General features: G+C 36.1%; 1 protein-coding gene across 1 annotated transcript; it reads right to left on the reverse strand.

The window, feature by feature from the left end:
* Window positions 1–899: 899 nt before the first annotated feature.
* LOC139853750 (uncharacterized) lies at window positions 900–1,985 on the reverse strand. The gene is made up of 2 exons (XM_071843114.1): window positions 1,907–1,985; window positions 900–1,750 (listed from the first exon to the last, which is right to left on the reverse strand). Exons 1-2 carry the CDS (start codon window positions 1,983–1,985, stop codon window positions 900–902), a joined length of 930 nt encoding a protein of 309 aa, XP_071699215.1.
* Window positions 1,986–14,634: the final 12,649 nt, after the last annotated feature.

The following is a 14,634-nucleotide window of genomic DNA, read 5'->3' on the forward strand; positions in this document are numbered from 1 at the left end:
TAATGATATATTTAAATATCATTTTATCTTGTTAAATATAGTGTATCAATATCTTAATATGATACATATGTATTTTGTAGACGTTATCATAACGATAATCGTTATATATATCATTTCGAGTTTCTTAACTTAGTAATCTCATTTCTTATGTATATCACACATTGTTAATATACTTAGTGAGATACTTACTCATCATAATCTCATGTCAACCATATATATATATGTCTATATATACCACAACATGTAGTTTTTACAACTTTGTAACGTTCGTGAATCGCCGGTCAACTTGGGTGATCAATTGTCTATATGAAACTTATTTCATTTAATCAAGTCTTAACAAGTTTGATTGCTTAACACGTTGGAAACATTTAGTCATGTAAATATCAATCTCAATTAATATATATAAACATGGAAAAGTTCGGGTCACTACAATTGGCTTGTGGGTGAGCAACAGGGGTAAATGTTTGTTTGATGTTCAATTCCTCACACCAATTTTTGAACGGATTATCTGCAAACTGTTTACCATTATCACTTACAATTTCATTTGGTAACCCATATCTACACAAAATATCATCTCATACAAACTTCTTTATGTTTTCACTCGTTATCCGTGCTAACACCATTGCCTCAACCCACTTACTGAAAAAATCAATTGCGACTACCAAGAATTTTGCATTTCCAACACTCATTGGAAATGGTCCTACTATGTCAAATGCCCACTTACAAAATGGCCATGCGGACGATACTGAGATTAAATAATATTTTGATAAACGCTGGACGGTTCCATGCCACTGGCAGGAATCACATGCTTTGATAATCTCTGTTGTATCTCTATAAATTCTTTGCCAATAGTATCCTTGCCGAATTATCCATCCTACAACAGTTCTATAACCAGAATGCTATGCACATAAACCTTCATGCATCTCTCTTACCACATCCATAACTTGCTGCGGTGCTAAACACCTCAAATTTGGACCACTGAAAGATTTTCTATAGAGCACACCATTCTCCAAGACGTAAAGTGGAGCACTGACTTTTATCCGTTTTGCTTTCGTAGCATTTGCTGGTAGTGTTCCGTCCTGCAAATACTTTATATAAGGAGTCATCCAACACGATCCCCCTTCTTTAACTGTTTCCACTACCACTTTTTCATCAATTGACTTATCTTTCAACACCTCCACCAAAACTTTCTTATGTAAATGATCGAATGTTAATGTTGCTAATTTGCTCAACACATCTGCTTTTTTGTTTTTATTTCTTGATATTTGCACAACTTCTAGAGTTTCAAAATTTTTGGAGATCTTTTCAATCAACTGTAAATACCATTTCATTGAAATATCCTTCGCTTCAAATGCTACATTAACTTGTTGTGCTACAATCTGAAAATCTACATATGCCCGCGAATGCTTTATTCCCATGTCAATTACTATGCGGAGGCCAGAAAACAATGCCTCATATTCTGCTTCATTATTAGATGTATAAAAACAAAACTTTAGTGCATATGTATGTTCTTCGCCTTTCGGGCTGGTAAGCACCAATCCTGCACCAACTCCTTCCTTACTGGATGTACCATCAGTGTGCAATTCCAATATACAATTACTGCTTTTTACATCTTGGCAACAATCCACCTTTTCAGTTGTTTCCAAAAGAAAATCTGCCAAAATTTGCCCTTTAACTACATGTCGTGGTGAGAAATTTATTTCATATTCCCCCAATTCAACCACCCATTTTGCCAAATGTCCTGATGACTCTGGATGTTTCAAAATTTGCTTTATTGGTTGATTTGTTAAGACGAGAATTGGATGTGCTTGAAAATAACGTCCGAGTCATCTAGCTGTGTGTGTTAAAGGATATACCAATTTTTTAATTGGCGAATAGTTAATTTCACTTTGCTGTAATATCTTACTGACAAAGTATATTGGCATTAGTACCTCATTCCGTTCTGCAATTAAAACTGAACTACTAGCTTCTGCGGATGCTGCCATATATAAAATTAACGTTCTCCTGCTATTGGTGCAGTTAAGGTAGGTAATTCTTTTAAGAGTCGCTTAACATCCTGAAAAGCTGTTTCAGCCTCTTCCGTCCACATAAAATCCTTTTTGTTCAAACAACTTTTTAAGACCTTCATAAATGGTAATGATCAATCTGCTGCTCTGGATAAAAACCTTGTTAAGGCTGCCAATCTTCCATTCAAACTTTGCACTTCTTTCTTTGTTTTTGGAGATACCATATCTTCAATTGCTTGAATCTTTTTTGGATTTGCCTTAATTCATCTCTTTGTAACAATATGACCTAAAAATTTGCCTTCTTCTACACCAAAAGTGCATTTCTTAGGATTCAACTTCATATTAACTCTTCGTAATGATTCGAATGTTTCAAGAGTATCTCTGAGCATACTTTCTTTTGTATTAATTTTGATAACAATATCATCAACATAGGCTTCCACATTCCTGCCTATTTGATCTTTAAACGCCTTATCAATCACACATTGATAAGTTGCTCCTGCATTCTTCAATCCAAAAGGCATCATAATGTAGCAAAAAATTCCATCTGGTGTGTGGAATGCTCTTTTATCCTGATCCCGTAATGCCATGGGGATTTGATGGTACCCCTTGAATGCATCTAAAAAAGATTTAAATTGATACCCGCTTACAGATTCCACCTTCCAATCTATTTTTGGTAAAGGGTAATTGTCCTTTGGGCATGCCTTATTTATGTCTATGAAATCCACACACATCCTCCATGTATTATCTGGCTTTCTAACCATAACTGAATTTGCTACCCATGTCTGGTATTTAACTTCCCTCAATATTCCAGCATCCACTAGTTTTTTAATTTCTTCTCTAAGAAATTTGGTTCGATCTGGAGCTATGCCTCTTGACTTACTGGTGAGATATTAGGATTCACACCAAGCTTATGTTCAGCTATATGATGTGGTACTCCAGTCATATCAGAATCTTGCCACGCAAAAACATCTAAACTGGTTGATAGAATTTTGTAATGTTTTTCTTTTGTTTCTTTTTCTATCGTGTTTCCAATAATGATTTTCTGATCTGGAAATTCTGGATTTGGTGATACTGACCCATCTTCATGAACAATTGGATTAACAGCAGTTTTATTTATTTAGACACATTCTATTGCTCTTCTCCTCTCAGCGTATAGCGTGGTGATGCCAGCCGATGTGGGAAATTTCATCATTCCATGCACCGTTGAGGTCACAGCTCCAAATGTCATCATAGCTGATCGACCTAAAATGACATTATACTGTGAATTCACTTTGACAACCAAAAACTCGATATGAGCTGTTCGTTTAAATGGTGTTTTTCCCAATACTACTTCTAAAGCTATGTTTCCTTCTGACCATGACAGATCATTAGCAAAATTTCTAAGGGAACAAACGTATCTTTCAGCTTCTCCTTGACTCTTTCTGGCAATTGTACAAAACAATGCTCATACATGATATCTGCGCCTGCTCCTGTATCAGTATATATTCCTCCAACAACACAATTTGCTATACGAGCTTCAATCACTACATGAGCATCAGATGGATTGGTATTAAACATGGAAGGAAAAGCAATTAATTCCTGTTTCCAATCTTCTAATACTTCCACTTTCCTTCTCTGTACGGCTTGCCATGAATGTATCATGTTTGTTTCAATAGGTGTTATCTTACGATTACGTCTCTTGATGCTCATGAGAGTTAAGTGATCCTTTAGAACGGATGGAGCCATATGTTGGTATGATTTTCCGTATAGCGGGTGTAAGGTACCAGTACAAGACACTATCCGCCTAGCGTAGAGCGATAGCATGTTGATTGATGTTTGCCCTCGGGAAATAATCCCTGCAGACCCGAAACACGAATGAGAGATCCGTAGGGTGGCCTCAATCAATTTGAGGATCAATATGTTATTGATCCGTATAGCGTTATGCTGCTAAGCGATTAATGTGCTTTTAGAGTGAGAAAGAACTGTGAGAGATAGTGTACTTCTCTCTGACTGAAGTTAAGAGATGAAATGTGGTGACCCAAAAAGTCTATTTATAGGCGTAGAATGTCCAAAATTCTCGGGACATACGTGTCAATCGCTGATTAAATCTATTGCGTGAAATATCCGGAATCGACTTGGTGTAGCTGACGTGGCTACGTGCTGCTCACGCGCCTAGTAAAAGGGCTTAAACATAGAAGCTGCCTGCCAGGCTTATGCATGACGCTGGGCGGCAAATGCTAAAAACCACTAAAAATTGTTATCTTTCATGCTCTTTGATCCATTTTTCTGTATAAAAATGGTTTTTTTATGCGTGTATCCCCTAGGATACACCATTAGTTCTTGAACACTAAACTGATTAAAAGGGTTCTCAAACACCTAGCTACTAAGCCAATCGATTGGGGTTGGAAGCTATCGATTGTTGCTGATGGCTGCTTGTTGCTGGTGGCCTTTTTTTTTGGCGAAAAATGAATATACTTTTATAACGCAAAAAGAAGGATCATCGAAAAATGAAACTTTCTCCGAACTTACAAACTAAGAACCGAGCAAACAAAACATTAACCAAAAACTAAGCTCGTAAAGACAAAAACATAAAAGATCTAAGGCACTAAACAAAGAGTGACAAAAACAATCTAGACGATGAGCGAGAGATTTAAAACCATCTAAATGCCAAACGAAGCAACAACATCACACGAACAACAATCAAGCATCTTTGATAAACACGCCAAAGGTTTCTAACTCCTCTTCGTGACACAATTTCTTCTTTCTCCCGTTCCTCGGTTTTCTAACATACACTGTATCAGGAGGAGGATTGCTAGAATTACAAATGACACCCTTTGGGACACCCTTCATATTATCCATAACCTTGGTAAAAGCCGCTAATGAGTCGCTCACAGGTTTTCCTTTTGAAACGGAAGGTTGGATCGACCCCATAACACCATCACCCGTGGACGAATCCTTTGAGACAAAAATCGAAGAATTACAAGGCTTACCAAACTTGGGTTCGACCATCTTAAAATCAACCGGAGTACCTTCAACATGACTTGACACCGAGACCGATTCGGAAGCGGCTAAATCGTTCGCACCCATCGAAGATGTTGACCCTTTAAATAAAATGGGAGGTGTAGCCACCACGTTATCAACATCAAAAGTATAATTCAAATCTTCAACCGGAGTGCAAATTGGTAAAGAACCAACCAATAATTCCATATAAGGTGACTTCGCAACCGGCAAAAAAACATTAGAAACCACTCCGGGCTTCAAACTATTTGACGTATCAAGGTCAATTTCCGAAAAAACTATTTGTTGCTGGTGGCTGCTGGTGGTATTTGGCCGTCATTAATTGCCTAATGGAGTCTATGTTGTTACTCTTAAATGGAAAAAAATGACGATTAAGATAGCCTGATTGCATCTTGTCTGTTGGATCGTCGTTCGTGTGATTTTTCATTCATTCTATATTTTTCCTGCCGTCAATGTCATAACCCGTCCTTAACCATAAGAACGAGTTAGATAACGTATGATTTCATTGCGAGGTATTGACCTCTATATGCGACATTTTTAAAAGAACAACTGCATTTATTTTACATTACAAACCATAACTCTTATGTTAATACAAGCTTTAGACAATATAAAGATGATTATCGTTTAGCGATAATCTTAGACTTACAAACTTTACATGTGATAATAACAATACGATTTCTAGCATATTTTACATTACAATTCCTCGGATATGCAGTTTTATTTTTGACACAAATATGCATACTCAAGATCTTGCTTAAATTCAACATGTTGCAGCGGAAGCTTTTAGTTATCACCTGAGAATAGACATGTTTAAAACGTCAACATAAAGTTGGTGAGATATAGGTTTAATGCCGGCAGCGGTATAAATATAGGCCACAAGATTTCATATGTAAACATTTTAATAAAAATATTCTAAGTGGTTGAGCACTTGGTAACCATACTTAACATTTAATCACGTCGCATATTCCCTTTATTATGAAATCTTACTACACCGTACCAAGTGTAGTCACGAAACGAAGTACTGTGCAACCGTTGAATACTGGTCGTCCAGTCCGGTTGGGGTTGTCAGGCCCGATAGATCTATCAACAGGATTCGCGTTTACAATACCGCTGTAAATAATAGTTACCAAGCTACAGGAAAGTATGCCAGTGGTACAACTCAACGTAGAATATATTTTTCAGTTACTTGTGTCCATAACGTAAACATAAAATACATGTATTCTCTGTAGTGACCCGAACTTTTCCATGTTTATATATATTAATTGAGATTGATATTTACATGATTAATGTTTCCAACATGTTAAGCAATCAAACTTGTTAAGACTTGATTAATTGAAATATGTTTCATATAGACAATTGACCACCCAAGTTGACCGGCGATTCACGAACGTTAAAACTTGTAAAAACGACTTGACGATATATATATGGATATACATATGGTTAACATGAGATTATGATAAGTAAGTATCTCCATAAGTATATTAACAATGAGTTATATACATATAAACAAGACTACTAACTTAAGGATTTCGAAACGAGACATATATGTAACGATTATCGTTGTAACGACATTTAAATGTATATATATCATATTAAGATATATTAATATATCATAATATCATGATAATATAATAATTTAACATCTCATTAGATATAATAAACAATGGGTTAACAACATTAATTGAGATCGTTAACTTAAAGGTTTCAAAACAACACTTACATGTAACGACTAACGATGACTTAACGACTCCGTTAAAATGTATATACATGTAGTGTATTTAGATGTATTAAAATACTTTTGGAAGACTTCAAGACATATATCAAAACACTCATACTTAACGAAAATGGTTACAGTTACTTTCCCATTCTTTTCTTTCATCAAGAATTCTAGTCGTATTCTTACCCGTATTATACACAGCTTCAAAACGTACTTACTATGGGTATATACCAATAGGAACTAGCATGGGATTCCACTCTTGATTATGTCATGTATGACTAATCAATTTTAACTTCTACCATGAGCTAGTCAACTAACTAGAACTCCTTTTAACCCCACTCACCACTCACCAATTAACACTCATCATTCACTCCATTTCACTTCCAAATCTCTTTCTAATTCTCTCTCAACACACCCACACTATTATGAACGTATTTTTCCAGTAGTTAATCATCATCTTCATCAAAAATCACTTCAAGAATCAAGCTATAATCATCATAGGAAGAACACTTCAAGAATACTTCAAAAATCCCTTCAAGTTTACTAATTTACTTCCAAGCTTTCTAATCCATTCCAAGTAATCATCTAAGATCAAGAAACCTTTGTTATATACAGTAGGTTATCTTTCTTATTCAAGGTAATATTCATATTCAAACTTTGATTCAATTTCTATAACTATAAACTATCTTAATTCGAGCAAAAATCTTACTTGAACTTGTTTTTGTGTCATGATCCTACTTCAAGAACTTTCAAGCCATCCAAGATCCTTTGAAGCTAGATCATTTCTTGTCACTTCCAGTAGGTTTACCTACTAAACTTGAGGTAGTAATGATGTTCATAACATCATTCGATTCATATATATAAAACTATCTTATTCGAAGGTTTAAACTCGTAATCACTAGAACATAGTTTAGTTAATTCTAAACTTGTTCGCAAACAAAAGTTAATCCTTCTAACTTGACTTTTAAAATTAACTAAACACATGTTCTATATCTATATGATATGCTAACTTAATGATTTAAAACCTGGAAACACGAAAAACACCGTAAAACCGGATTTACGCCGTCGTAGTAACACCGCGGGCTGTTTTGGGTTAGTTAATTAAAAACTATGATAAACTTTGATTTAAAAGTTGTTATTCTGAGAAAATGATTTTTATTATGAACATGAAACTATATCCAAAAATTATGGTTAAACTCAAAGTGGAAGTATGTTTTCTAAAATGGTCATCTAGACGTCGTTCTTTCGACTGAAATGACTACCTTTACAAAAATGACTTGTAACTTATTTTTCCGACTATAAACCTATACTTTTTCTGTTTAGATTCATAAAATACAGTTCAATATGAAACCATAGCAATTTGATTCATTCAAAACGGATTTAAAATGAAGAAGTTATGGGTAAAACAAGATTGGATAATTTTTCTCATTTTAGCTACGTGAAAATTGGTAACAAATCTATTCCAACCATAACTTAATCAACTTGTATTGTATATTATGTAATCTTGAGATACCATAGACACGTATACAATGTTTCGACCTATCATGTCGACACACCTATATATATTTCGGAACAACCATAGACACTCTATATGTGAATGTTGGAGTTAGCTATACAGGGTTGAGGTTGATTCCAAAATATATATAGTTTGAGTTGTGATCAATACTGAGATACGTATACACTGGGTCGTGGATTGATTCAAGATAATATTTATCGATTTATTTCTGTACATCTAACTATGGACAACTAGTTGTAGGTTACTAACGAGGACAGCTGACTTAATAAACTTAAAACATCAAAATATATTAAAAGTGTTGTAAATATATTTTGAACATACTTTGATATATATGTATATATTGTTATAGGTTCGTGAATCAACCAGTGGCCAAGTCTTACTTCCCGACGAAGTAAAAATCTGTGAAAGTGAGTTATAGTCCCACTTTTAAAATCTAATATTTTTGGGATGAGAATACATGCAGGTTTTATAAATGATTTACAAAATAGACACAAGTACGTGAAACTACATTCTATGGTTGAATTATTGAAATCGAATATGCCCCTTTTTATTAAGTCTGGTAATCTAAGAATTAGGGAACAGACACCCTAATTGACGCGAATCCTAAAGATAGATCTATTGGGCTTAACAAACCCCATCCAAAGTACCGGATGCTTTAGTACTTCGAAATTTATATCATATCCGAAGGGTGTCCCGGAATGATGGGGATATTCTTATATATGCATCTTGTTAATGTCGGTTACCAGGTGTTCACCATATGAATGATTTTTATCTCTATGTATGGGATATGTATTGAAATATGAAATCTTGTGGTCTATTATTATGATTTGATATATATAGGTTAAACCTATAACTCACCAACATTTTTGTTGACGTTTTAAAGCATGTTTATTCTCAGGTGATTATTAAGAGCTTCCGCTGTCGCATACTTAAATAAGGACGAGATTTGGAGTCCATTCTTGTATGATATTGTGTAAAAACTGCATTCAAGAAACTTATTTTGTTGTAACATATTTGTATTGTAAACCATTATGTAATGGTCGTGTGTAAACAGGATATTTTAGATTATCATTATTTGATAATCTACGTAAAACTTTTAAACCTTTATTGATGAAATAAAGGTTATGGTTTGTTTTAAAATGAATGCAGTCTTTGAAAAACGTCTCATATAGAGGTCAAAACCTCGCAACGAAATCAATTAATATGGAACGTTTTTAATCAATAAGAACGGGACATTTCAGTTGGTATCCGAGCGTTGGTCTTAGAGAACCAGAAAATTTGCATTAGTGTGTCTTATCGAGTTTGTTAGGATGCATTAGTGAGTCTGGACTTCGACCGTGTTTTCTTTAAAAATGATTGCTTAACATTTTTGTTGGAAACTATATATTTTTAACATATGAATATTATGTGATATATTAATCTCTTAACGTGTTTGATATTATGTGATAGATGTCCACCTCTAGAACAAGTCCCATTGACTCACCTAATAATAATGAAGAGTCGAATGTAAATTGGAATGATTTGTGGACTGATTCACAAGTTCCCGAAGAGGAACCGGAAGAAGAGTCGGAACCGGAAGAAGAATCGGAACCGGAAGAAGAATCGGAACCGGAAGAAGAATCGGAACCGGTGGGGGAAATAATAAAACGGTTAAGTAAAAGAAAATCCTCAACCAACCGACCAAAGTTAATTATGGTCAATGGTGTTTCCGCCAAGGAAGCAAAATATTGGGAGGATTACCAATTCTCCGATGAATCGGATTCCGACGAGAATTCCGATGATGTTATAGAAATTACCCCAACTGAATTTAAAAAGGCAAAAGAAAATAATAAGGGAAAGGGCATAAAAATAGAGAAATCTAATTCCAACCCCGATGAACTTTATATGTATCGTCAACCCCCGAAGTCCTTAAGTTGTAACAATGACCCGGGAACCTCTAAACCACCAGGTTTTTCTAAACCAATGTGGAAAATAACGGCTCGTATTAGGGGAACATCATATATCCCTAGAAACTTGGGAAAACGAACCAAAACCAAAGAAGAAGAAACAAGCGAGTCGGAATAAGATAGTTGTATTCGTGTGGTGTAATATATGTAATATAGTGTGCTTATGCTTTATGATATATGTAAAAATTGCTTGTATTAATAAGTATTTTTTTTATGAATCTAACTCTTGTCTATTTTACAGTATAAAAACACAAAATGGATAGACAACCCAATATTTTAAGAGACCTACCCGGAGACATGATTGATGAAATCTTGTCTAGAGTCGGTCAGAATTCCTCGGCACAACTATTTAAGGCGAGATCAGTTTGTAAGACATTCGAAGAACGTTCCAAGAATGATTTGGTTTATAAAAGGCTTTCGTTCGGAAGATGGGGGATATCACATTGGGAAATCCATAAGTTACGATGTGTTTACTTTGACGCATATATTGCGGGGAACCCAAATGCTATTTTACGCAACGGGTTAAGAAATTATTTTGACTCAGTATATCCAAATATAGGACTTCGTGATTTAGAAAAAGCGGCTAACATGCAACATAAAGAAGCATGTTATGCTTACGGGTTAGTAATGTTCGCTTCTCACCAAAGTGAGAACAAGAACATCGGGCTACAACTATTAAACAAAACGTTCCCTCAAGTGACGGAGTCGGTAATTGGGGTAAGAAATGAGGTTTTTAGGTTATTACGAGACTGTTGGTCATTACGTAACCCTCGTCCCTTTGACGACGTTACAACACGCTGTCTTATCAACGGCCATAACGGTTATGTTCCACAAGACCAAGGATGGGAAGTAATCCTAGTAAAACCAGAATGCATGACTTGTTTCTGGACGTATGAATTACGTGTCTTTATTGCCTTTGCTGAACGACTTGTGTACTAGCTAGAATTATCTGCACAACCATCTTGTATCAAATTTATTGTGTGCTATATTTCATGCTATATGTAAAATAAGCGGTATTGTAAGTTTGTAAAATATTGTGTAAAAGTTTGAACGCGAAATATTATTACAATCAGTTTTTCATATAGAATTGTAGTAGTTGAATTGTATATTAGCTACTAAGTATGAAGTTAACGGGTAGGTACTACCCGAATTTAAACTTATAAAACGCTAATATGAAGAAAAAGCTTTTATAAATGAGTTCATATTATGCTACGAAATACTTTTAACTACTCTTAATATTCTGTATGATTAACTTGTTCCATTTAACTATTTTGAAGGAAATGGCACCGACTACTCGACACACCGTGAATATGAATGAAGAGGAATTCCGTACTTTTCTAGCTTCAAACATAGCCGCAGTACAGGCTGCGCTATATACCAACAATAACCTTGGATCTGGCAGTACAGGAAATCGTGTAGGATGCACCTACAAAGAATTCACTGCCTGCAAACCTTTGGAATTTGATGGAACCGAAGGACCGATCGGATTGAAACGGTGGACCGAGAAGGTCGAATCGGTGTTTGCCATAAGTAAGTGTACTGAAGAGGACAAAGTGAAGTACGCTACGCATACCTTTACAGGTTCTGCGTTAACATGGTGGAATACCTATCTAGAGCAAGTGGGACAAGATGATGCGTACGCACTACCGTGGTCAGCATTCAAGCACTTGATGAACGAGAAGTACCGTCCCAGAACCGAGGTCAATAAGCTCAAGACAGAACTTAGAGGGTTACGAACCCAAGGATTTGATATTACCACGTATGAAAGACGATTCACAGAATTGTGCCTATTGTGTCCGGGAGCATTCGAAGATGAGGAAGAGAAGATCGACACGTTTGTGAAAGGATTACCAGAAAGAATCCAAGAAGATATAAGTTCACACGAGCCCGCCTCCATACAACAGGCATGTAGAATGGCTCACAAACTAGTGAACCAGATTGAAGAAAGAATTAAAGAACAGACTGCTGAAGAGGCCAATGTAAAGCAAGTCAAAAGAAAGTGGGAGGAAAACGGTGATAAGAATCACCAATACAATAACAACAGCAATTATAACAATAATCGCAACAACTATCCTAACAATCGCAACATCAATCGCAACTACAACAAACGGCCCAACAACAACAACAACAACAACAGCAACCACAACAATCATCTTAACAACAATAATAACCGCAACAACAACAACAATCAGAAGCAGCTATGCCAAAGGTGTGAAAAGTATCACTCGGGGTTCTGCACCAAATTTTGCAACAAGTGTAAAAGAAATGGTCATAGCGCGGCGAAGTGTGATGTCTACGGACCAGGGGTTAATAGAACGAAAGGAACAAATGGTGTCGGAACAAGTAATGGCGGAGCAAGTAGTGTCGGAGCAAGTTATGCCAATGTAGTTTGTTATAAATGTGGAAAACCGGGCCACATTATTAGAAATTGCCCGAACCAGGAGAACACGAATGGACAAGGCCGCGGAAGAGTTTTCAATATTAATGCGACAGAGGCACAGGAAGACCCGGAGCTTGTTACGGGTACGTTTCTTATTGACAATAAATCTGCTTACGTTTTATTTGATTCGGGTGCGGATAGAAGCTATATGAGTAGAGATTTTTGTGCTAAATTAAGTTGTCCATTGACGCCTTTGGATAGTAAATTTTTACTCGAATTAGCAAATGGTAAATTAATTTCAGCAGATAATATATGTCGGAATCGAGAAATTAAACTGGTTAGCGAAACATTTAAGATTGATTTGATACCAGTAGAGTTAGGGAGTTTTGATGTGATAATCGGTATGGACTGGTTGAAAGAAGTGAAAGCAGAGATCGTTTGTTACAAAAATGCAATTCGCATTATACGAGAAAAAGGAAAACCCTTAATGGTGTACGGAGAAAAGGGCAACACGAAGCTACATCTTATTAGTAATTTGAAGGCACAAAAACTAATAAGAAAAGGTTGCTATGCTGTTCTAGCACACGTCGAGAAAGTACAAACTGAAGAAAAGAGCATCAATGATGTTCCCATTGCAAAAGAATTTCCCGATGTATTTCCGAAAGAATTACCGGGATTACCCCCACATCGATCCGTTGAATTTCAAATAGATCTTGTACCAGGAGCTGCACCAATAGCTCGTGCTCCTTACAGACTCGCACCCAGCGAGATGAAAGAACTGCAAAGCCAATTACAAGAACTTTTAGAGCGTGGTTTCATTCGACCAAGCACATCACCGTGGGGAGCTCCTGTTTTGTTTGTCAAGAAGAAAGATGGTACATTCAGGTTGTGTATCGACTACCGAGAGTTGAACAAACTTACCATCAAGAACCGCTACCCACTACCGAGAATCGACGACTTATTTGATCAACTACAAGGCTCGTCTGTTTATTCAAAGATTGACTTACGTTCCGGGTATCATCAAATGCGGGTGAAAGAAGATGATATTCCAAAGACTGCTTTCAGAACACGTTACGGTCATTACGAGTTTATGGTCATGCCGTTTGGTTTAACTAATGCACCAGCTGTGTTCATGGACCTTATGAACCGAGTGTGTGGACCATACCTTGACAAGTTTGTCATTGTTTTCATTGATGACATACTTATTTACTCAAAGAATGACCAAGAACACGGTGAACATTTGAGAAAGGTGTTAGAAGTGTTGAGGAAGGAAGAATTGTACGCTAAGTTTTCAAAGTGTGCATTTTGGTTGGAAGAAGTTCAATTCCTCGGTCACATAGTGAACAAAGAAGGTATTAAGGTGGATCCGGCAAAGATAGAAACTGTTGAAAAGTGGGAAACCCCGAAAACTCCGAAACACATACGCCAGTTTTTAGGACTAGCTGGTTACTACAGAAGGTTCATCCAAGACTTTTCCAGAATAGCAAAACCCTTGACTGCATTAACGCATAAAGGGAAGAAATTTGAATGGAATGATGAACAAGAGAAAGCGTTTCAGTTATTGAAGAAAAAGCTAACTACGGCACCTATATTGTCATTGCCTGAAGGGAATGATGATTTTGTGATTTATTGTGACGCATCAAAGCAAGGTCTCGGTTGTGTATTAATGCAACGAACGAAGGTGATTGCTTATGCGTCTAGACAATTGAAGATTCACGAACAAAATTATACGACGCATGATTTGGAATTAGGCGCGGTTGTTTTTGCATTAAAGACTTGGAGGCACTACTTATATGGGGTCAAAAGTATTATATATACCGACCACAAAAGTCTTCAACACATATTTAATCAGAAACAACTGAATATGAGGCAGCGTAGGTGGATTGAATTATTGAATGATTACGACTTTGAGATTCGTTACCACCCGGGAAAGGCAAATGTGGTAGCCGATGCCTTGAGCAGGAAGGACAGAGAACCCATTCGAGTAAAATCTATGAATATAATGATTCATAATAACCTTACTACTCAAATAAAGGAGGCGCAACAAGGAGTTTTAAAAGAAGGAAATTTAA

This window comes from Rutidosis leptorrhynchoides, chromosome 6, assembly GCF_046630445.1.
Source record: "Rutidosis leptorrhynchoides isolate AG116_Rl617_1_P2 chromosome 6, CSIRO_AGI_Rlap_v1, whole genome shotgun sequence".
NCBI classification, from domain to species: Eukaryota; Viridiplantae; Streptophyta; class Magnoliopsida; order Asterales; family Asteraceae; genus Rutidosis; species Rutidosis leptorrhynchoides.